Here is a 25,529-nt window from a genome sequence, read left to right as displayed (position 1 = left end):
AGGCTATCAATTTGTCAATTGCTATAGTGTCAAGTTGATGTTTATGGCTATGTTAGTGACAGGAGAATCTCAATTGTAGCATTAACTCTTTAGGAGGATATGTTTGTGGTTGTGCAACATGCAAAATACTTGTGGCAAGAAAGAATATGAATATTATTGCTGCTCATTTCACTCGCAGGAATGTAAGCTATCCTCTTAGTATTCTGTCTAACCACACCCACACATTTGGAAATAAACAGGAAAAATATTTATTTCATTCCTTGTTCTCTGACCAGACAGAAATGTTTAACAACATAAAATATTGCAGAACATATTGTATTACAATCATAATGAATGTGATAACAATGCTAAGTTTAAAAAATATATTAGCATGGAGCAAGCTACAGTTCCATAACCTCTAAGTCAGTATGACGTTATCCATTACACTACAGGTTTCTCGACTGAAATTTGTAAGCTGTGTCTACACGGCCACTGGAAACGTGGGTGTTGAAAACATTTTTTTCTACTGTATACCGCATCTGTTTACAACTTTGTTTCTTGTTTCTGTCCATACTGGCAGTAAATATGTCTCAGTTTATTTGCATTGTCTGCAAAGTTGTTCATTGCATTGTTTTCATATTGTCTACCATGTCATGTCTAGAGGCAAGGAAACTGTAATATATGACCTGCATTATTAATACTCGAAGGTTCATGCAAACACAATGAAAGACTTCATCATCATTCATTCTTTTTTTATTTATACATCATGACTTGTAGCCTGAAGGTCATAAGCATCTCTCAGTGTTCCATAGTTTTACAGAATAAGGTTGCATTTATGAAAGAATTTTGTAATTGGTTTTAAAACTACAATTTTATTTTTATGGAGTGTTTGGATAGTAGTTGTAATGTTTGATAAAATCGGATTAATTGCTGGAAGAAACAGATTTGTTGGTTTGCATATAAGTCATCATCTTTCGTGAGCGAAAACTTACTGCAGAACAACTGGTGAGAGAAACTTGCTACATATGGGAACTGAGTATGGGAGAGCTCTAGTTTCTGTAATTTGACTTGGACATCATCTAGCAATGTTGAATTTCTGGCAAATATGGTATCACCGTTTCTTAAAAAAATGAAAAATAAAAGGGAGAGACAGAAATGCCAGGAAAGCATTTACAGTCAGACATACTGTTAGTCTTAGTTTTTTTGTCAAAGTGAGATTCATTCTAGAGCCTTGAGTATTTATTTCACATTTTGAAGAAAACTATGACACACAATCTTATTGTGTTTTCTGTGCAATCTTTTTCAATATTCTACCAAATGCAGCAGCAGTCTTCTGCAGAGCACCTTGTTTTATTGCTGTTCTTGTACTGATTGCTTCATATAGTCCACAAGCAGCTGTCAGCCTGATACAACAGTAGCAACTCAACAGTCTGTTGTCTAGTCCACCACATATTTTTATTTATTTTATTTATTTATTTTTTTTTTGTTCCCTGGAGAAACTTAATGATATGGCAAGAGAAATCAAAACACCTATCTACCTCTTGACAACAGATGACACAATATGACATATAAACATACACTTATGTCGTGCAGTGGTGACATCCGATAGCTCGCCTGAAACGTTGTTTCTTTTGATCTGTACTGACACTGCTATGAATAGACGTTTCCATATTTTGAAAGATATTTCCAAGTGGTGTCTACATCAAGTAACCACAAATATATTTTGAAAACATGTTTCAATCTTAATGTGTAAGTGGCTTGAAGTCAACTTGACCCAATTAAACTACCATTGGCTACAGAAGGGAAACACACACCAGCATGTTACATTCCAATGCCTTTCATCATACTTCACAGTTTTGGTTTTAATTCACCATGTTCATCAATTTTTGATTTTTTTCTGGTTGAACACAAAATAGGGGTTTCGCTGCTGTTCTTTTTTTAACAGTCATGGCGGGGGTAGACCACTTGCTTAATGTTTGACCCCCAACAATGGCAGCCTGTTCAATTCCGATTTCACTCGATTACACAAAGCCACAGGAATAGTGCATGCACGGAAAAAGCATGGCTGCACTGTAGGTTACAGGATAATGTGGGCCTCAAAATTAAGGGCACAACCTAACCTACCCAAGAAAAGAGACTAGAACACAGAACACAGAGAATTTAACTGCTCGCAAGGGACCCAGTTGGGAATGAGATGCACCAGTTCTAAATCGAAAAACAAAAAGCATTGAAAGCATTCAGACTGGTCAAATTTATGGTGCCAACATCATCCACTACCAGAAAAGTCAAGGAACAAGCCAAATCAAACAATGGAAAATCCAGGATGGAGTGTAACAATAGTATGAAAAGGAAAGTTGCTACTCACCATATAGTGGAGATGTTGAGTCACAGATAGGCACAACAAAAAGATTGTCACAAATAAAGCTTTTGGCCAGTAAGGCCTTCATCAAAAATAAACACACACACACACACACACACACACACACAAAAGGGGTGGGGAGAGGGAGGGATAGTAGGGTAGGGGTGGGGGACAGTAAAGTGCTGCTGGGGAGTGTGCAGGGACGAGGTGGAGAGAGGGTAGGGCAGCCGTGTGCAGTTGGGAGTGTTGTGCGTTTTGGCAGGGAACAAACCACATATTTATGCGTAGGAGGAGCTGTAAATTTCCCCAACATTTGATTATGCTGCTTATTGTAACTTGCCAAATGTTGAGTAATAGGATACAATGCCAAAGATACCAAACCCACGTAAGATTGTGAATTCAGCAAAGTCACTTCTGCACCCATATCCACTTGTAGTCTGAACTCATTGCCCATCATTCGCACTTCGATAAACTGTTTGTTATAATTCGTAAACATTGGAGACACAGAATCAACATCCATTCCAATGTCTGCAGGAGGAGGTTGGGAACTACATAGAGATGCTATATGTCTTTTTTCCCCTACAGTTGTTGCTAGTCATCTAGCACTTAGGACACAAGGTCCTGTCATGTTACACAAAACAGTATGCACAAGATAAGAGGACTGAAAAGACAGACACACTGGCCACTCACCTATGTACATGGATTTTCTAGCTTCAGTGTTGTACTATAAATTAATGATACTATTTGTAATATGTTTGCTGGATTCTGCAGGTGTTTTTGACTACAATAAAACACAAAAGGATGTTATTAAAACCATTTGTAATCTTAAAATAATTATATCTAGGTTTAAATTTTAGTAGGATTTTACACTATATGTTTGAGCTAAATGGTGCACAGACCCTCAAACTATAATTTCTCAACACCCAGAATTGGACAATTGATTGATGACATTAGTTTTAGTTGTTAAGCACATATCTTCAGAGCCAACTTAACAATAACTCAGTTCCCCGTAATAGCCATCCTCATTTTAACCACTGTATAGTAAAAGAATTATTCCTCTCTGACTTTATTATTAAAACTGTCTTTAAGTATTCAAGATTCCTTATCTGATCTATATACCCTAAAGCCCCACCAGAAATGCAATAAATATTTTCAACTCTCAGAAGGCTCAAATTGTTTCCTGAATAAACCCATCAGTCACAATTTCAGTGGAAGGTGATACAATTCTGTTGCTGCATGCTGGGGCATGGAAAAAGAGAAGTAAACGACATTCCTATAGAGTGCTCGCATAGTATACTTATACTACTGTAATAAGTATGTATAACTTTTACTCAAAACAATACACTGAACTTCATAACTATTTTTAGAAATATGATTACAAAAAAAGGTAGCTAACTGAGGACAAGGTTGCTTCAGATGTTTGAAATCCCGCCCTTCAGCCGAAAGCTTGTGGAAGTCTTTTTGTTGAGACTGTCTGTGACTGAATATCCCCTCTATATGGCAAGTAGCAACTGAAGTCAAGGTTGCTTCAGATGTTTGAAATCCCACCCTTCAGCCGAAAGCTTGTGGCAGTCTTTTCGTTGAGTCTGTCTGTGACTGAATATCCCTTATATATAGTAAGTAGCAATCTTTTCGTAGTATTGTCAATATATGCACAAGCTAGAGAAGAACTAGAAAAGAGAGAAATTGTACGCATGGTCTCTGATTTGATATAGCTAAAATTTAATTAACCAAGATACATATTAAAAATGGTATATCTCAAGTAAAAGAATGAAAGGGGTAAATGTAAGATACAACATTTGAAACAGTAAATTTTAGGGATATTTTCAGAGGAAGATTAGACAGCAGTATAAGAAACCAAACAAATGATGGAGAACAATATTGGAACGCTCTCAGAACAGTATGTCTGAAAATAATGAATGAGGTACTTGGACCAAATTAAACATTTGGACTGAGAAATTAAGCGAACATTATAAATAAAAACAGACAAGATAAATTAAGGTGTTTAAATAACAAGATAATTGAAAATTCTGAGGGGATTCTTGAACCAAGCAAACATAAAGCTTTGAGCAGTGTTAAGTGATTAAAAGTTGACATGACTGGAGTGCAAAGATTTGGATTTAAAATTTTTCAGAAATTAACGGGGTGAAACAATATGTCACAGACCAGAATATTTGTTGTATTGGATGAAGGGTGAATCAGTTATTACAAACAGATGTTTACTAGTGGAGAGGAACCACATTACACAGATCGTAAGACAATCAATGCATTACACAAATATAAATGTGGTGGAAGCACTTGAGAATGATAAAGTTAATTTATCCATGGTGAATGCTGAATTCCAGGGCCATTGTTCAATTAAAAACTGTTGTGATCTCCCTCAGAAGTTGATAGCATCAACATTGAAGGGAAAAACTATGCAATCCTAAAATGGTAAGAGAGATTTCTACAACTATTAGATTATATTCAGAGCTATGAGCAAATTCAGCATGAATGGAGAATGCTGAACATCACTGATATATATGAGAAATTAAGTAGAAAGATTATCAAAATTACAGGGACATGGCACAATTGAATGTCATCTACAAAGTATATGAACCATAATTAAATCACAATTGCAACTAGCAGAAGAAAACATACTGCAGAAAGAAAAACATGGATTCAGAAAGGGGAAGTCATCTACTGATGGCCAATATTTGTAATTTGGAGAAAGTGGGGAAAAGATCCCCCTGTGTTTATGTTATATTTTCAGTTATGAAAAGCCATATGACATGGTCAACAGACAAAGATTACGGAAGATATTAGAGCTATATGACATGCTAATCATTTTAAAAAAATGACATTAAGTCTCTTTAGGTTAATAAAATCATAATCATTAATCATTATTTCCCAAAAATTAATCAAAGACCTAAAAAAAGATCTTTATTTTATACTTGTTAACATTTATATGATACAGTCACACAGTAATAACATTTGTGTAATACAATCACACTGGAATGGGAACAAAAATACCAATTTGGTCAAAATAAGTAAACAGTATCCCATATAATGATGATGAAGTACAATTAGCTTATTCTAAAAACCATATCCAAGGATATACGACAAAATTAAACAAGATATCAAAAGCTACAATGTGAATTTTTCAGCAAATACAATGAAAGCCAATGCCATAAAAAGGGTGTAAATGATTGTAGATGATCAAACAATACAACAGACAAATTCATTCAGATATTTGTGATGTGAAATATCAATTTATAATAAATTATGAGTCAGAATTTCTGGTGATACTTACCTTCAGGAGGCAAAATGTGTAGCTTTGTTGACTGACCCAAATAAAAGTTGTGGTGACTACATGAGATTGCATGCTTGGCATGCACAATCAGCTGATTGCCACCAAATGTCAAGGAGTTTGTGTGCCTGATACTTGGAGCACTGCCTGATGCTTATTCCTTGCTGTGTTGTGGGTGCTCTATGAATTTGGTGGTTTAGTGATTAATTACTCTGTTGTTCATGACTAGTAACTAGTTCTTCCACTACTGTTGAAGGAAATAAATGTTCATATTCTCTCTCCTGTTTGAGTTTATTACACAGAATAGCTGGAAGCAACTTACGTTAACTCACAGCAACAAATTGTTGAATGCAATAACTGCCATCCATAGTCCTCATGATGAGCACGTCAAAATAAGCCGTGGCCTTGTATCCCTATGAGATTAGCAACACTGCTGACCCTGATGTGATTGTGCCAAAGAATATAGGTTACAAGAGAAGATATTGTGTCGCACAACAGAAACTTGAAGGATAATGGCACACCTGTTACTTCAGGACTGGCAGTATGACTTCCACCATTTTGGCCAAGCAACCCCACACTGTGGTTTGCACAGGCGGAGGCAAGTTTTCTGTGTTTTGGAATAATGACAGATTGTACCAAATTTGCACTAGTGGTTAGTCAGCTTGATCACAGGTATGCAGCGGAGGTACAAAATATTAACAGCGCCACCGGAGACAGACAGAAGCTGAACTCGTACATGGAGTGTCCACCTCACAGGAAGAGGGGTTATGACAAGTCCTCACCCAGTACGATATAGGTATCAAAAAGCCTTCACAACACCTTCACCACCTACGAAGCGAGGTTGGCGAGCACACCGTCCCGGACAAGCTACTCCACATATTATGAAGCAGCAGACTGCCAGAACAAGTGAAGGCCACAATCACATCTCAGATTGAAATGCCTCTGGACATTGTGGCTGATCTGATAAAGGACGCCATCATACCTGATGGTAATGTGCAACAGTACTTTGGCAGATGTTAAATCCGATTGTGACAAGTTGACAGAAAAAGTTATGGCACTGGAGCAGCAGGTGAATGATAGCCTGTTGAACAAACACCATAAGCAAACACTTGAGTGAGCTTCTTGCTGACTGCCATGTTACAGGCAGGTATCAATGGAGATGGCAGAGTTGTTATGCATCCAATGCTCCTTGTCGTGATGACTCACAAGCATCTAACATATGCGGGTTTCATCAGCGGTCCAATGATTCGGCACATAAATATAATCTGCCATGCATACATGTTAACCTTACATGCCAGGCAGAAGTCTGTGCATCAGATTGTTCCTCTGCCCACCTGTTTATGGCTGATCACAAGATGGGACACAAATTTTTGTTCAACGAAGGATAGGACTTTACTGGGAGACAAACTGCAAAACTGCCACCCAGTCACAAACTTCAGACTCTTCACCATCCAGATGTACGGCATGCAACATGTGGAACTAGATCTGAGATTTCGATGTGCGTTAGCATGAAGTTTCCTTGGCGCGGATGTGGCAGAGCCAATAATCGGGATGGATCTCCTAGTGCACTATTGCCTGCACCCGGGTTTCGCCAACGCCTGCTGGCTGGAAACTGTTACTGGGCTGTCTATGGGCAGGTTCTGACACCATGCAGCTGGCTGTGATGCTATAGTCATCCAGGTCGCTCACAAGGCCTCCCGGGGCCCCACAACAGGTATGCCATGATACTGTCCATTCTATCAACACCACAGGAAGCCCTATGGTGCCATGTAGGCCTAGATGGCTGGCTCCAGTCAATTGCACCATTGTGAAAGTGGAATTTGATACCATGCTGGCCGAAGGCATTGTTTGACCATCCAGTAGTCCACGGTTGTCACCCCTTCATCTTGTACCGGCTACAGTCACACATTAAGTGAAGAAGAAGTGTTCAGCATGCTTAATTGTGCCAAGGTGTACGCCCAGATCCCTGCTGCTGAACAAGAGATTCCTAAAGTTGCCATTATAACACCTTTTGGCCTGTTTGAAAATTTATTTATGTCCTTCAGCTTGAGCAATGTGGCACAAATGTGGCAGTGATTTATAGACTCAGGGCTACAAGGCTTACTGAATCGTTTTGCATACTTGGACGACATCCTCATCTTTTCAGAAACACTGGAGGAACACGAGTGTCTGGCCACACACGGTATCATCCTGAAAGTTTCTAAGTGTGTGTTCGATCAACTTGAAGTACTTTCTTGGGCCATCAAATGTCGTTGGTGGGATCATGCACTTTAAAGAGAAGGTTGGGGCCATATTAAATACTCCACATTTGGTAACGGCAAAGGAACTACACAGATTTCTTGGCGTGCTGAACTTATACTGCTGCCACCTACTGCGGGCAGCCAAACTGCAGGAGCCACTCACAGCTGGACTGACCAGTCCAAAAACAAAAGGCTCTTGCATTGAACACTGTCAATGACTGATGCATTTGGAGCTCCCAAAAAGGCATTGCCGACGCTGCACTCCTCGCTCATCCAGCGGCAGATACACCCCTGGCACTAGTAATGGATGCTAGTCAGGCAGTCATTGGGGCTGCACTCCAGCAGTAGATAAACAAGACATGGCAACCCCTTGCCTTTTTCTCAACTAAGCTAATGCCATTGCAACAACATTGGATCATGTATGACAAAGAATTGTTGGCCATTTACACTGTGATAAGGTATTACTGTGCACAACTGGAAGTGGGACTATTTACAATATATACAGACCTTAAACCCCTCAAGTATGCCTTCTGCCAAAACAATGACAAGTGCTCACTGAGACAGTTTAACCAATTTGAATTTAAAGCACAATTTTTTATAGATTTCCAGCATTTCTTGGGGCTGAATGACATTGTTAATGACTGCTTATCATGAGCCGGTGCCATAACAGAGACTGTGTGCAACAATCTGAGTAGGAGCTCTGCAACCTACTCAGAGATAGTGAGGCAGGGCTTCAACTCAAACTCATAAATGTGGCAAGCACATCTTTCATGGCCTTTGCAACCTGTGTCACCCAGGAATCAGGGCAACCACTAAACTTGTCTCTGTGCATTACGTATGGAATGGGCTACAGAAGGATTGCCAGCAATGGGCTTGCACATGCCTAGGCTGACAATGTAGTAAAGTTTCATGCCATGACCATGTGCCCATCATAAACTTTCCAGAGAAAACAAAGAAATTTGCCTGTGTTCACACTGACATCGTGGGACACATGCTGCCGTCAGATGGGCAACACTATTTGCTAACAATCGTAGACAGATTTATGTGTTAGCCAGAAGTGATCCCAGTGGACAACACCTCCACAGAGATGTTGGCAGTGGAATTTGTGTCTCAGTGGGTTGCATGTTATGGTCATCCACTATACATTACTACCAACCAAGGGTGTCACTTCAAGTTGGAGCTACTCATGCATCTCTACCACCAGCTACCCTCCGTCAGCAATGGTATGGTGGAGGGATGGCAGAGATCTCTTAAGACGGCAGTCATGTGTTATGACTCCAAGTAGGCCATAGCCTTACCATTTGTCCTACTTCGCCTGCACCCAGTGCAAAAGCCAGAGCTCAATGCGGCTTTGGCAGATATGGTTTATACCAGGACATTTCAGCTGGAGAATGTGTCGATATACGTGCCTCGGTGGGGGACAATTCACATTTGCTGGATTTTATATTGCTGCTGAGGGAGCACATCTCTCAAATCCAGCCGTGGCTAGCATCACATAATGGCTCACAACCAAAATTTGTGCCAAGAAATTGTCTTAACAGTACTCACGTCATTCTCCATAGAGATGGCTTCAGACCAGCACTTACACCTCCTTATACTGGTGGCCTCCACCGTGTTGTGGCCCATTGTGACAAGGCATTGGACATTTTAATCACTGGCAAATGACACACCATTTCCACTGACTGTGTAAAGCCTGCATTTGTTTTAGAAATTCGCTCACTACTCCCCAGCCATGTCACCTGCCTCAGCTGTTGTCTGAAAACGATTGGCTGCCCTCCATCTCTCCAGTGCCACAGCCACTATGCCAAACAAGGTCTGATCGTCATGTAAATTTTCCTTCAAGATTCTGAGATGACACCAAGCCTGGTGGATGCTGTGAGGCTCTGCTTCAACATGGGGATCTGGCGTGGTGACTGCATGAGATTGCGCTATTGGTATGTGTGATCAGCTGATCACCACCTTGTGTCAAGGAGTTGATATGCCTGCCAGTTGGAGCACTGCCTCACACTTATTCCCTGCTACACTGTGGATGCTCTATGAATTCTATAATTTAGTAATTAATTATTCTGTTGTTATTGGTTAGTAACTAGTTCTTCCAATACTGTTGAAGGAAATAAATGTTCATATTCTCTCTCCTATTTGAGTTTATTACACAGAGTAGCTGGAAGTGACTTACGTTAACTGAGAGTAATGAATTGTTGAAGGTTGTGCGGTAGCGTTCTCTCTTCCCACGCCCGGGTTCCCGGGTTCGATTCCTGGCGGGGTCAGGGATTTTCTGTGCCTCGTGATGGCTGGGTGTTGTGTGATGTCCTTAGGTTAGTTAGGTTTAAGTAGTTCTAAGTTCTAGGGGACTGATGACCATAGCTGTTAAGTCCCATAGTGCTCAGAGCCATTTGAATTGTTGAATACAATAACTGTTACCATAGTCCATACACTGAGCATGTAAAAGTAAGCCACAGTCTCCTGTCCCTGTGAGATCGGCAACAAAGTAAATACGAGATACTTCATAGCTTTCAGAACTAGAAATTTCTTTCTCAGGGAGAAGAGAGAGATAAGTTTGGAATGTTAAAAGAAAGGGTAGGTCACTCAAAATTCGGAATGAGAGGGGGCCACATGAATCTATAGACCTGAAAGTTACTGTGTGTCCAACTTTTACTTTTATGTGGGGCTGTCAGCTGTACTATATATTTTGCCTCCCGTAGGTGAGTTTAGGCCAGAATTTCTTTCGTATAATCTGTTAGTTTTATCTGTTGAAATATCAATTTACTTCAACAGCCCAGATTCAGAGAAAAACACACAAAAATACAATAGAATAAATGAATATATAAATTACTATATAAAAGGATATTTGGGGAAAAATATGAAGAAAGAGCCAAGAACAAGATTTCATAATGTTGCATCAAAACCTGCAATTCAAAATGAAATTAGAACATAGATTCTGAAAGTCAATGATAAAAGAAGGTTGGATTTATGGTAAATGTGAATTTGAAAGGTGAAATTACAAAATATTGACAGAAATGACTTGGAACTGTAACAGTTTTAAGAGTTTAGCAAAAGATGTGAATGAGTACCAGCTAAATTTTCCAGTCTCACTAGGACTACCACTGCTAGCATTCCATTGCACACCAACAGGCTGTGGGACACAGTCCATAAAACAGTGGAGGGAGCAGTTCTTCTCGTGACTTCTCAAAGGAAGGTTTAACCCATCCCTTGTTTTGCAACAACAACAACAACAATTGATAGTATTGTATATTAGGTAACTACACACAGTCACTAAACAGTTGAAATCTTTATTCTGCAAGTTACATTTTTTCTTAGTCACCTCCCTCCTTCCATCTCTCATCTTTCTTCACCTCTCACCTTTCCATTTTCTTCTTCTCTTTACTAATACTACTGCTACTATTACTACTTTTGCCCAAGTTCAGTACAGGGGCTTAAGACTTGTACAGTTTCAAAGGCTCTGATTTGTGCGAGAGGTGTTGAAGCAATAAATATTTGGAGAATATGTCTGCAACATAAATGCAATTCTCCTATCCAGTCCAACTCTCCTAACGGATGTGGACATGTGACCTCTGGGCAATGTACTATTAGTGGAATGTGGCTCCAAGTGCAAGCAGGGAGGTTAGACGTAAATTCCTGATATTATAAACAAGGGATCATCCATCTACAGTACAATAAATGTGGATGTTAATGTTCCCATAATGTAAAAATCTTCACTTTTATGAAACTGAATAAGAAACTTCAGAACCAGCAGACTGGGAACAGCAACTAATATTTTCTCTTGAATAAACAGCTGCAGATCTCATTACTTTGCTGAAAACTGATGGACTTCATTAAAAGAAGGATAATATGGGAAATATTTTCATCTGTTAAACGTGGAGAAGAGTGGAGACAGTGAACAAGGAAGGAGTCTTATGTTGTGATGGATGGACATTAGATTACAAACATCACGAGTAGAAAGGGGATCCAGTGACTGCTCATACGATAAGGCAGTCTAAAAAGGCAGTACTCAAGAGCTATGATAGAGGGAAAGCCACCACAGGATTGTATTGGTGGTGTGAGCTGGAAAATGCCATAACACATCTGGACAACTCAAGAGTCTGGAGGCACCAGCTCTAGATCTTTGTAGCTGGAGACAATTAGTGTTTTTTTTTCCATTCAGTCACCCAGCAGTTCTGTATATGAAAGTTAAGTTTATTTATCATTTTGCATGGGATTCCTGTAATGTTCTGTAAGAAATCTCCCGTTACGCCTCCTAAGGAACCAAGTGCAATAAACAAGTTGTTTTAATCATTTCAGTTTACTTAACTGTCTGATAATTAAATTTATTCGTTCTTTTGTTAGCATATGTTCCACAAAAGTTTCAGTATTATGAAATAGAAAGTTTCTATTCACCTTACAGTGGAGATGCACAACAAAAAGACTTTCACAATTATGGTTTCGGCCATGAAGGCCTACATCAACAACAGGCATTCACAATTATGATTTCAGCCATTAAGGCCTATGTCAACAATAGGCACACACACACACACACACACACACACACACACACACACACACACACACACTCACTCACTAACTCACTCACTCACACTCACACTGCTCACAAGCACGACTGCAGTCTCAGGCAACTGAAAACACACTGCGAGCAACAGCATGAGTGCATGATGGGAGTGGCGACTGGTTGGGGGTAAGGAGGAGGCTGGAATGGGGAGGGGGAGGGATAGTATGGTGGGTGTGGTGGGCAGTGAAGTGCTGCAGGTTAGACTGAGAGCAGGGGAGAGGTGGGGAGGGGGGGAGATAGCAGAAAAGGAGAGAAATAAAAAGACTGGATGTGGTGGTGGAATGACGGCAGTATAGTGCTGGAATGGCAACAGAAAAGGGGCTGAATAGGTGAGGACAGTGACTCACGAAGGTTATGCCAATCTGCGACTCAGCAGCTCCACTGCATGGTGAGTAGCAACTTTTCTTATAATATTGTTACATTCCATCCTGGATTCCCACAAAACTTTCATTTTCATATATCATAGGCTTTAGTTTGTTAGGCCGTTATATAGTAAAAAATTACAACAAAGATGTTAATGCAGCACTTTGGTGTATATAGAAGCAACATTTTGACAATTAAATGATAGTTTAACCTCATTTTTATATTGCTCATATTGATATTGCAACAGTATAACAAACATTATGAATGTGCTATTAGCAGTGGTTTATTTTTTATTTGTGTTGGATTGTAAGGTATCCATCTACTGCACTTTTTTTTTTAAGAAAAAGATTCTCATATAACATCAACTAATTCCATTTCTGTTATCATCTGTTCTAAAAGAATTTTTTTCTTCAGCAACACCTGATATTTAACATAACCACTGACCATCCTGCTCAGTAGTGGTTCTTTTATGGCAAAAGCCAATGAACCAAAACAACTGTTGTTCATGAAGGAAATGAGTTCCTGCATTCCTGCTTTCAAAGAACTGACTATTTTTTGCACCCACAATATAGCCATGAAAAAAGAATAATTGTATTGCCAGTACTATACTGATACTGCTACACTTCTACACATTGTGCTTGTTTTCACTGATACATATATGTTCTCCACTATGTTATGTTCCTCTTTATGATACTGTGGTTGTATTGTGGAAATTATTGGTAATTTTGGCTTTTTACACAGCTCAACATCAGATACAGAAGAATCAGAAGAAGAAGAGCATCGAAGTGACTCACAACCTACACCCTCCAAAGACAGTTCATCAGACTACATTACTTTTGAGACACTTTTCCCACCAATGAGACAAGTCTATGGGATGGAAATTGAACATCCAAAGAAAGCCGATATTGCACTATACAAAAGGTAAGTTCTAGCACATAGCTAAGTTGTTTTACTATGATATTAATATATTTAATTCTTATGCTCTAATCTACGATTAGCTGACTGATTGCGTATGGTCATATGGTCAGCATACATGTACTATCCATCAAAAAAAAAAAAAAAAAAGAATGTATAAGGTGCCTGATGGACTGTATATTCTTGCTGCAGATTGAAAATATGATCTCTTTGCCATGATGCAAAGATTCATTGTAGGAGTTATTCCTGCTAATAACTGTCTCCAGTCAGATGTTTGCAGTCTGCAGTGCACCCAAAATAGTTAGTTAGTTGTTTAGTTGGTTATTTAGTTAGTTACATGTTTCATTGGTCAATCTCATGGTAACCGTTATGATGTGGAATGTGTCAAATGCATAAGAAATGCACACATTAATTTTTTTATTTTTTTTAAAGAAAAAGCTTAAAACTTTTGTTACCTACCCCATGCCATTAAATGGCACAAAATACATATATATTATATCTATTGATTTATTTATCCTATTCAGAAATTCATCTGAGGTGTAGAAGGAGTTGTCAAGGAGATATGATTTCAATTTATTTTAAGAACTGTTACTGCTGTCTGTCAGACATTTTATTTCATCTGATTTCTGTGCCAAAGATAGCTTAAGTAGAGGATAGTGTAAGTCTTTCTTTCTTCTGGTATTATAATCATGAATGTCACTGTTGTTTTTAAAGTGGTCCATGTTATTGAAATAGAGAAATCTGATCAGTCCATACGGCGTGTAGTCATAATTGTAATAACAGTGTTTATGTTTACACCGCACTTCACTTGGCGTAGACCGGGACTGTGCCCTAGGCATGCTCGATGTTAACTGACTGGGCACGGCCCATGCTGCCTGAGTTGTTGTTGTTGTTGTTGTTGTTACGCCAGCAGAGGTCGCATCCGAATTCTCGCGTGCCCTCTGGTGGACGGGACTCTACTTGCGGCAACTACTGTCCGTGACGCGCCGTGCTGATGTGCGCCTCCCGCGATCTTTCTGGTGGCTACTGCACTCCTCCTCCTTTGGGGGGTGAAGCCACTGTGATCCACTGCATCGGAATGTGGAGCGTCGGGCAGGAGCGATGACCTCCACATCCATTGGAAGGCCGGAGTCGAGGGGATCTGCCAATCCTCGAGCCGGAACCTTCGAATATGGCTGGAAGTGACCCACACGAAGAGGCCCCTGTCGTCCCACCACCGGAGCCCGGGACAGAACGGGCGACAAGCTGTCGAACTCCGGATCCTGTGCCACCTCGGGAGAGGCAAGACCCAGTGGCGGGGACGATGGGGAAGGGACGACCACAGGTGAACCAGCCTCCTGTGAAACCGGGCCTGCGAGGGGGGCCGGCTCTCGCTGGGGCATCTCGAATGATGGCGATGCCGGTGCTGGAGCTACTGGAGGCTGCCAAGGCTGAGAACCATCGCAGTGCAGCAGAGTCACAGCGGGGAGAGGCGGTAACGTCCCCTGAGAAACCAACACGGGTGCCGGCAATGGGGAAGCCGGTGTCTGAGAGGTCGGAGGGTGGGTGCCCAAACGTGGACGTAGCTGATTTTGGTGACGACATACCACCCGGTCCCCTGCCTGCAAGGTATAGAGCCGGCAGCCATTTCGGCGCAGGACCACTGCCGGTATCCAACATGGATTGCGACCAAACCCACGTGCCCAGACCGACATACCCAGTGGAAAGCCAGGTACTCAGTTTTGCGAAGACTGGCGAGGACCAGGCCGGAGGAGGTGCAGCAGAGTCCTAGGTTGGCGCCCATGGAGGAGCTCTGCGGGGCTGCGTTCGCCCATTGGTGTGGTCCGGTATGCCGTCAGGAGAAACGTTAATGCCTCCTCCGCAGGAAATTCGTGCACATATTTTTTCATCTGCATCTTAAATGTGCGCACCATGCGCTCGGCTTCCCCATTCGATTGTGGATGGATGGGGGGAGAGCAAACGTGCCGAATACCGCAGCGCCTACAAAAATCCTGGAAGGTCTGCAAAATAAACTGCGGTCCATTGTCTGAGACCCGGGTGATTGGCAGACCTTCCACAGAAAAGATTTTTGCTAGTGCCTGGATTGCAACTTCTGAAGTGGTTGAGGAGCAGCGAACCACATATGGGAATCGGGAATAAGCATCAATGACAATGAGCCAAAATCCATTGAGAAACGGGCCCGCAAAATCGATGTGAACACGTTCCCATGCTTGGGTTGCCGGCGGCCAGGAAGAGAACGCTGCCCTGGGAGATGCCTGTTGGCTCGCACACTGGGAACAGGCGGCCACCAAGTGCTCAATTTCTCTGTCAATACCGGGCCAGTACACATATCTGCGAGCCAAGGTTTTAGTACGGGAAACACCCCAGTGCCCCACATGTAATAACGTGAGGACCTCCCTTCGTAAACTGGCAGGAACAACCACGCGAGGAGCTGTATCATCGGTAGCCAGAAGGAGAACTCCTTCCAAGACCGAGAGGCGGTCTCGTAGAATAAAATAATTACGAAGAGAATCCGAGGCCTGGCCTGGAGGACGGGATGACCACCCCTGCTGAATGAGGCGAACTACTTGCCGGAGAACCGGGTCAGCTGCCGTTTCCCTGGCGACTCTAGAACTAGGGATCGGGAAGCCATCAACCGCTTGGCGGGACGCCACATCCAAATGAAAACACATAATCTCTTCTCGATCGAACTTAGGATCCGGGCCCACCGGAAGACGGGAAAGAGCGTCGGCATTGGCATGCTGTCCGGTAGGGCGAAAATGAATGTCATAATGGTACTTAGAGAGGAACAAGGCCCAGTGCTGTAGTCTGTGGGCCGCCCTATCCGGAATCTGAGAGGCGGGGCCAAATAACGGTATTAACGGCTTATGGTCAGTGATTAACTGAAACTTCGTGCCATACAAGAAAGGGTGAAACTTGGTAACAGCGTAGATAATGACCAAAGCCTCTTTTTCCACCTGGGAGTAATGGGCCTGCGCGGGACTAAGAGTTTTAGACGCAAACGCTAGTGGTTGCTCGGAACCATCTGCGTTGCGATGGGCCAGGACTGCCCCCACCCCATACTGCGAAGCATCTGTAGCCAGGACCAACGGCTTATGGGAGTCAAAAGTAGCCAAACAAGGCGCTGCCATGAGGAGGCCCTTCAACGAGTTGAACGCTCGCTCGCATGCAGGCGACCAATCAAAAGGAACACCCTTGCGCAGAAGGCAGTACAGGGGGCGGGCGATGGTGGAAGCCCTGGGAATGAACCGGTGCTAATAGGCTATCTTGCCTAAAAAAGCTTGTAACTCTTTCAGCGAAGCGGGCCGAGGAAGGTCGACGATACCTTGGACCAAACTACCTAGTGGCTGGACGCCGTGCTGAGAGATGGTGTAGCCCACATACTCAATGGACGGTTGGAAGAAGTTTGACTTATGCAGGTTGCAATGCAAGCCCACAGACCTGACTTTGACAAAGAGGGTGCAAAGGTTGTGCAAGTGTTCCTTCGTGCTGCGGCCTGTGACAATTATGTCATCCAGGTAATTAATACAATGAGGGATTGTCAACATGACATGCTCAAGATAATGCTGGAATATCACCGGGGCACTGGATATTCCGAAGGCCAACCGCTGATATTGGTAAAGGCCAAACGGGGTGTTGACGACCACCAGCCGTTTGGAGTCCTCATCAAGTGGTATCTGATGATAAGCCTCCGAAAGATCGATTTTCGAAAAATATTGGCCTCCCGCCATGGCGGAGAACAATTCATCAGCACGAGGCAAAGGATAGGTGTCCACCACCAATTGGAAATTAATGGTGGCCTTGAAATCGCCACAAAGACGTAATTTTCCCGAGGGCTTCCTTACAATAACGAGGGGCGAAGCCCACTCACTATAAGAAAAGGGAAGAATGATGCCTAGGGCTGTCAGCCGGTCTAGCTCTTCCTTTACCTGAGGGCGGAGAGTCAAGGGGATCTGCCTCGCGCGTAGAAAACGCGGGCGAGCCGACGCCTTCAATGTTAAGTGAGCTTCAAAATCTGACACACGCCCCAGGCCCTCCTCAAAGATATCTGGAAAGTCTGAGATCAAAGATTCCAATGATTGATAGGGAACATCTTCGGAGACCAACTATATGGTGTCAGCGATAGAAAAACCGAAAGCTTGAAAGGCATCCAGGCCAAAAAGGTTAGCGGAGCTCGCGTCACTGACAACAATAAAAGTAATAGGCCGAGTGACTGATTTGTAAGTCACCTTGTTAGTGAATTGACCCAGTAGGGGAATGAACTGTTTACCATAACCGCGTAGACACTGGTAAACTGGCGCCAACGGGGGCGATCCAAGGTCGGAATAAGTTTGTGCATTCAACAACGAAACTGCCGCGCCCGTATCTACTCGCAGTTGTAACCGGCGCGACAGAACCGACACCTCGATAAAGAGTTTGTGTGCCGATGCGTCGGGAGCCTGGCCTGATGAAACTTCCTGAATGTCAACGTCCATGTCCTCTGTACCTGCTTCCTTCGATTCTTTTGAGGCTGAGCGGCAAACTTTAGCAGTGTGACCTTTTTTATTACATTTGCGACAAACGGCCCAACACTGGGGCCACTCTGACCGATCATGATGTATAAACAACGACGCACAGGACGGCAACAGGGGCCGGCGGCCGGAATTCTGTTTACGCACTGTGCAGGAGCGGCCGTAACGGCCGGATTGTACCGCTCGCAGTGGACGCATCCACGCTGCCCTGAACCGCCGCGACGTCGCACCACGCTTCCAGCTGTTGACCGGCGCCGTGAGAGACTTCATACGATTGAGCAATGGACAGGACTTCCTCGAGGGAAGGGTCTTCTAACTGCAGGGCCCGTTGCCGGACCTCCCTATCAGGGGCCGAACGAACAATGACGTCGCGTACCATAACGTGGGCATACGACTCTCGCGACTGCTCCGTGACAAAATGACACTTGCGACTAAGACCGTGCAGGGTAGCGGCCCACGCCCGGTAAGACTGATGAGGCTGTTTCTTGCATTGATAGAACTCGACCCTAGCCGCCACAACATGCATGCGGCGGCGATAATATGAAGACAGCAATGAACACAGTGCGTCAAAAGACAAGGACGAGGGTTCCTGCAACGGCGCTAGCTGCCGCAAAACTTGATACAGCGAGGGAGATATCCAAGACAAGAAGAGAGCACGACATACGTCCGCATCGGCAACATGAAACACCTGGAAATGCTGCCGAAGGCGATGTTCATATGCGTCCCAATTCTCCGCCGTCTCGTCATACGGGGGAAAGGGAGGAGGGAACGATGCTGGAGCAGACTGCGTGGAGAGCAACGCCGGAAGCACTTGTTTCATGGTGGCCATGAGCTCCGTCTGCTGCTCAACCAAAACCCGCACTAAATCCTCCATGCCGTGGAGAAGCTGCGAAACCGGAACAACGACGCAACACGCGAAATAACGACCCTACTCGTCGCCAATTGTGTAGTAACACGATTCACGTTTCCGTCGCACTTCACCTAGTGTAGACCGGGAACTGTCTGCTAGACCTGCCCGATGTGAACTGACTGGGCCCAGCCCGTGCTGCCGGAGTTGTTGTTGTTGTTGTTGTTGTTATGCCAGCAGAGGTCGCGTCCGAATTCTCGCGTGCCCTCTGGTGGACGGGACTCTACTTGCGGCAACTACCGTCCGTGACGCGCCGTGCTGATGTGCGCCTCCTGCGATCTTTCTGGTGGCTACTGCAATAACCGAGGTAGAACTGTACTAAAGGGGTTATAGAAAGGTAGCCAGAAGGACCCATGGACTCCTGGGTGCTGCTGCTGGTCCATTCAAACATGTTTACTGGCTTGAGAACTCTTACTCTAAGATTCTGTAAGTCTTATTACTCAGATGTATACTGTTAAAGACAAGATTTAGGCATCTCACATTTATAAATGTACAATATTTTGTAGGCACTGCTCAGAAAAATTAAAAACCATATGTGAAAAGTGAAAATCGACAGAATTCTTTTGTGGGAGAACCTAAATCTTCAAGTGGTTGCATGGATTTCTCTTAGTGGTTTGGTCACAAATACAATTGAGAGACCATGCAAATTGTTGTTGGTTGAGGGGGGGGGGGGTGAGTAAATCAAGCATAAACAAGGAAGTATTTATACAGAACACTTCCCTGAGATAGGCAGATTTTTAGAAGTTATGAAATGGATTTAAGGGTGTCTGTAGTAATTCCATCTGGTACACTGTTGTATGTGATTGTACTTAACCAAGTTGCCAAGTAGTAGGAATAAAATTATACTTCTGTAATAATCAGGGAAAGCAGTCTATATGATTTTAGTTCCTATCGCCCCTCCTATACTAAACAGCAATTCAACAGCTGTTCAAGAACCATGGATCACTCAGTCTTTAAGCAGAACATTATAAATGCCTCATAGTGTGCATTCCTTCCCTGTCTTCATTGGTGGGATTATAATCACTTCATTCCAAAAATTTCAGTACTGCTCTAAGATCAGATGTTGTTGGAAAGATCAGAGACTGATCTGTACTGTTGTTTATGCAGTGTGATATGTTTGTGGTGTATGCCAGGGACTGTATTGTGAACTTCAGCTCTTACATTGAGAAAGGCCTTTGTGTGCTTGTTATTTGAGGGAACATATATCTAAAGGCCCCATTAGATGATCAAACAATTTATCAACCTTTGCATGTTTGCCAAAATATTTGGCTGCATCCTGCTTCATTTGACATGTTTGTCAAACAAAGATGTTCAGTGTGTTTGAGAAAAATTTTAATGATGACAAATAGGATGGACTTACACTTGGGTTTGTCAAAAACAAAAGCCATTTGCTTGTCAGACCATACAAATGTTGATGTTTCAATATGCATTTTGAGCAAAAAATGTTATTTAATTGCTATTTCCCTCTCTATATTTTGTGTTTCCAAAACTGTGAAAACTAAAATCAAAGTAATCTGTATGCAAAAGCAAAAGATTGTAGGCCATTATCAAATTTTATACAGGAAAAAAAAGGTCGATATTCTACAAACAACATATAAGATGGTGTAACAAAATAATATTGTCATTTTATATTTCATTTATTGCTTCACATATTTCCATAATGTCACTTGGTGTATAAGGTGTAATAGAAGATACATATTTTAAGTCTGTGGTATCTGGTCCAGTTGCCAGGTTTCTTGGAGCTACAGACAGGTATGGGAAACTGGAATAGTACTAAAACCAATGCAAGAAATACTGTGACTGCTTTGGTAGCCATTCACACTAGTGTCAAAATACTTCATGATGTGATATGCACAAAAACTATATATATGAAGACAGTAACTGTTCTCTAAAGAACAGAATACTGTTGATGACCGTGCAGCTTTTCCCTGGAATAAATGATGATTAACTGAAACCCTCAGCTGCCGACAGGTGTTGTTGATATACCTCGATGTGGACAGCTGAAAATGTGTGCCCCGACCGGGACTCGAACCCGGGATCTCCTGCTTACATGGCAGACGCTATATCCATCTGAGCCACCGAGGACACAGATGAATAGCGTGACTGCAGGGACGTATCCCTTGCACGCTTCCCGTGAGACTCACATTCCCAACTGTCCACAATTCTACATCTGTAATGTACCTTATAGACATTTGCCCATTCACTCATTACTCGCGCGCGCTTTGGCGATTCCCGTAAGAGTTTGGGCAACCTGTACGCATTCGCACAGACGAAGGTCAATGGCTGGGTAGCCTTTAACTATATATATGAAGACAGTAACTGTTCTCTAAAGAACAGAATACTGTTGATGACTGTGCAGCTTTTCCCTGGAATAAATAATGACTAACTGAAACCCTCAGCTGCCAACAGGTGTTGTTGATATACCTCGATGTGGACAGCTGAAAATGTGTGCCCCGACCGGGACTTGAACCCGGGATCTCCTGCTTACATGGCAGATGCTCTATCCATCTGAGCCACCGAGGACACAGATGAATAGCGCAACTGCAGGGACGTATCCCTTGCACGCTTGCACACATTTTCAGCTGTTCACATCGAGGTATATCAACAACACCTGTAGGCAGCTGAGGGTTTCAGTTAGTCATCATTTATGTGTGAGAACACCTTTAAAAGTGAGGCTTTAATTTGACAAAGTTGCTTAATACATCTGTGTACCTTAATTCAACATTCCTGCAGCTGTATTTCACTGTCAGGAGGTGGGATTCCTGTTTTTATCAAGTGCTTTGTGATGAAAATATCTCTTGAGCTGTGGCAAATGGAGGAGTTAATAGCTCATCTATGTTCGTTATGCACAAAAGTTTCCATGGATGCATCTGATTAACTCTAGTACTCAATATTGTTGAAATGAAACAATTTACAGATTTCAGAAACTCATGACGTGACTATTTCCTGATTTCTTTAATTATGTAGTATGGATCCATGGCATCACATTGAAAACAAGAGAACAACAAAAGTCCAGATCTAGAGCCATCAGACCATGCTCCACTGGTACTTTTCTAGTTAGGAGGAGGCCAGCCTTAACGTGATGTTGCAGTATCCCCCACTACAATAAAAAGATAGGGGAAAGAACTGATGCAAACTGTTACTGTGCAATAGTTCCCACTCTGCATTGGTTTCGGGATATGCTTGGAGGAATGGAAACGACTGGTGCAGGGTAGGTCTCAAGCATCTCCAAAAGGCATATATTAAAGATTGGTACTCTTGCACTAAGGAATTGTAACCACCATGAAAATAATTACATGAATGAGGGATAAAGGGGATTTTGCCATTTTTATTAATAGTGCATACCACTTCTAGCATCTCCAACTCATCAACTACCTTACAAACAGTTTCTGTATGTTATAGGGTTACTATATTGTTTCCTTTCTCTGCCTCTTTTTATGAATCAGTTTCTCAGGAGGCTTTCACTATCATCATCACACAACTTCCCTTACTGTTTTCACTCTGGGAATTTTAATGCTGTTGAGAGCTGCTTCATTTGAGGGCACCTGTATCTTCTGATATGGGCAAGAGCACAGACTTGAATCTTATACTGGTAAAGGTTTATTTAGTAGGAAATTCTCAATGTTGTTCATGTTGTTAGCCACTTCCCAATGTGGATAAACCTGCATGACAGAGCAGTGCTTGAAGGAATGTCACCCAAGTGATGTTCATCAACATAAATTAGATACTGTACAGGAAATGGATGTGTTGGGATATAAAGACAGGGTTCAAAGATGGGCCAATCACATGACCGGTATGATCCACCATGACAGTTATCCATGTATGCTGCAAGTCTTCCTGACACCTTAGAGGACAACTTGTGGCAAGTGCCATTCTACAATCAATGACTAACATTTTGCTCTGTAAACATTGTAGAACAGACAGTCTTCTCAGAACCTTGCAGCTTTTCAGAGAGTAGGGCAAAATGTTACTCTATGATTAAGAAGAGGAAGACGAGATTATGAAAGCAGTATCTTAAATCAGCCACTTCACTAAATGATCACATGTATGAGTAACAATCTTAAAGTTTTCAGGAAAAGTTGAGAATTCCAAATTAATGCAATAATGAGCAATCAGAGTCACTGATCAGCTGAGGAGTCATTGTCCAGACCAGCATTTCACTCAAATCAGAAGGGATACAGCTTTCCTCTGCCACCGAGTAATTGTTGAAAGTCTGGACAAGACTTCAGCTCTGCCTGTAAAGATTTTACAGCCAACCACTTTGCCTTATGGGAACTGCACACAGCTTAACATCAGGCCATGACAAATTTGTCTCAGGGTATTGTACCACTTCACTGAGAAACTTGAAAAGATCTTCTTGGAGCTATTAGATTTGCTGCTTTCACTGGTTGCTTGTGAATGACCTAGAAGAGTATGGTCAACCACTACTTTGTTTGGATGTAGTACACATGACACCTTAGTCAATTTCAGTGTGGACTGAACAGACACTGATTCACCTTTGATAAGTTGAGCCAACAGAAGCTCTCTATACAACAGGCTTATGTGCAAGGCAGTCAGTTGATAGGTGATCTCTTGGACTTTGAGAAGGTTTTGAATATTACTCTGAGACGTAATGTCCTTAGACAGCTCTGCTCGTTAGGCTTCTGAAGATAATTTTTTTGCCTTTTTATGTTTGTTCCCCTCTTCATATTATTTTAATACTTTGTCATGATGTTTTATCTAATTGCTTTGAATAAAGAAAGGCAACCCTCAGTTTACCAGTTTCAGTGACAATGTCTGTAATAGCTTTAAACAGTATTAAGCCTTCAGTAAAGGGATACTGTCAATGTTCTTTATTTGTGAACAGCTGTTCCATGTTTAGTTCTTCTTCCAGTCTTCTACCAAGTTCACAATGGGAGAAGATTATATTTAGGAAGATGGTGCAGTGGTCAGACAGAACAGGTTTTCAGTTTTTGGCCAAGAAACATGTGTGTTCTTTTTAATGGTCCACACCATATTTTTAATTTTCCATAACTTATATGAAGGGAAGTATTTTAAATACTTAGTACATTGGTGAGGAATACCAAATGACAACTCTGTTGTTCATCTTTTTAATTATTATGGAGGTGAAATTTTATATAGCTTTTTGGCTATATTTTAACATACCTGTGTCACAACATATAATTCAGTTGTCAATATTTCCTTCTGAAGAAGACCTTTTTATTAAATGTTGAAACCATGGTAAAGGTGGTTTTAATAAAACTTACATTTTGCAACTGATTTGTTGGTTACTATTTCTACTAGATGATTTCATCCTACAGCTGCTGCTCCAGCCTTTTATGAAATTTTAAAATACTTGAAGATACTGGATGCTATCCATCATTAGAGAAATACATTGGCCATGGGGATTTTCTCCCCATTGCTTTAAAGATCTCCCCGCCAGATCATTCACAATATACAGTGCTGAGTTGTACACTATTCTTAAAGCATAGTGGTAGATTAGATATGACTAACGATGAAATTTCTCATCTGAGCCAATTCCAGTAGAGTCGTTCATGTTCTAGAGATATTTTATCCTGCCAAGAACGTTGTTCAGAACATACAGGACACATTTATTTCTCTACAAAAGTAGAGAAAGGAGGCTCAGTACCAGGCAAAACAGAAATCTAAGCAAACTTATTTAAAGTCAAGAAGTGTAGAGTTGACAGAGTGGAATATTGTGCCATTCCTTTGTCAATGTTAAATCTCTTGCTTAGCTGAAAGGACCTGCATCAATAAGCAAAAGAGTGGCTTTAGTTGTAGGACAAAACACTGTTAATAATCTAGCCATGGTGTTCCTTGTTGTGGCACAGATGTGAGATGAAGTGCAGCTCACAGTGTACTCACTCAATGCTTTTTAATGCAGCTGGAGGACCCAACTCTTTGTTATGCTCTCTCTCTCTCTCTCTCTCTCTCTCTCTCTCTCTCTCTCTCTCTCTCTAGCATGTGTATAACAACCCCCTCCCCCCTTGTCCATTGTTCTTATTTTATCACAAATTTTAAGAAGTGATCAAAGTCCGTAATTATTCTTCTTGTTGTGTGTGTGTGTGTGTGTGTGTGTGTGTGTGTGTGTGTGTGTGTGTGTGTGTCTTGGGGAGAGAGAAAGAGAGAGAGTTTTTTAGGAACATGGTTTAATTAATTTTAGTGGAATTTTTAATTTTTAACCAATATCAGTGCTAAGATTAGTCATGCTGAGCATCCTAAAATTTACAAAAACCACCACCACTATGGCCTCATTTGTCTAGACTTGCTGCCAGTTATAAGTGGAAAACAAGCACTAACTTTTGTTTTAGTGGTCGCACTCCATTTAATAAGTAGCTTTACTTATTCCACATCCTTGAAGGTTTTCCTTCAAGTAGGGTCTATGCAATGCAGTGGATGAGC

At 42.0% G+C, this 25,529-nt stretch overlaps 1 protein-coding gene across 2 annotated transcripts in view; it reads left to right on the top strand.

The window, feature by feature from the left end:
- LOC126194915 (polyphosphoinositide phosphatase) overlaps positions 1-25,529 on the top strand; it is a 187,387-nt gene that overhangs the window by 157,133 nt on the left and 4,725 nt on the right. For both annotated transcript variants that reach the window (XM_049933287.1, XM_049933286.1), the window contains one exon: positions 13,536-13,715. In XM_049933287.1, coding sequence (XP_049789244.1) covers positions 13,536-13,715 — 180 coding nt within the window. The remainder of the gene's footprint in view (positions 1-13,535; positions 13,716-25,529) is intronic.

Source organism: Schistocerca nitens, chromosome 7 (assembly GCF_023898315.1).
Source record: "Schistocerca nitens isolate TAMUIC-IGC-003100 chromosome 7, iqSchNite1.1, whole genome shotgun sequence".
In the NCBI taxonomy this organism is placed as follows: domain Eukaryota; kingdom Metazoa; phylum Arthropoda; class Insecta; order Orthoptera; family Acrididae; genus Schistocerca; species Schistocerca nitens.
Note: the sequence above shows the minus strand (reverse complement) of the source record. Positions and strands in the feature narration are given on the sequence as shown.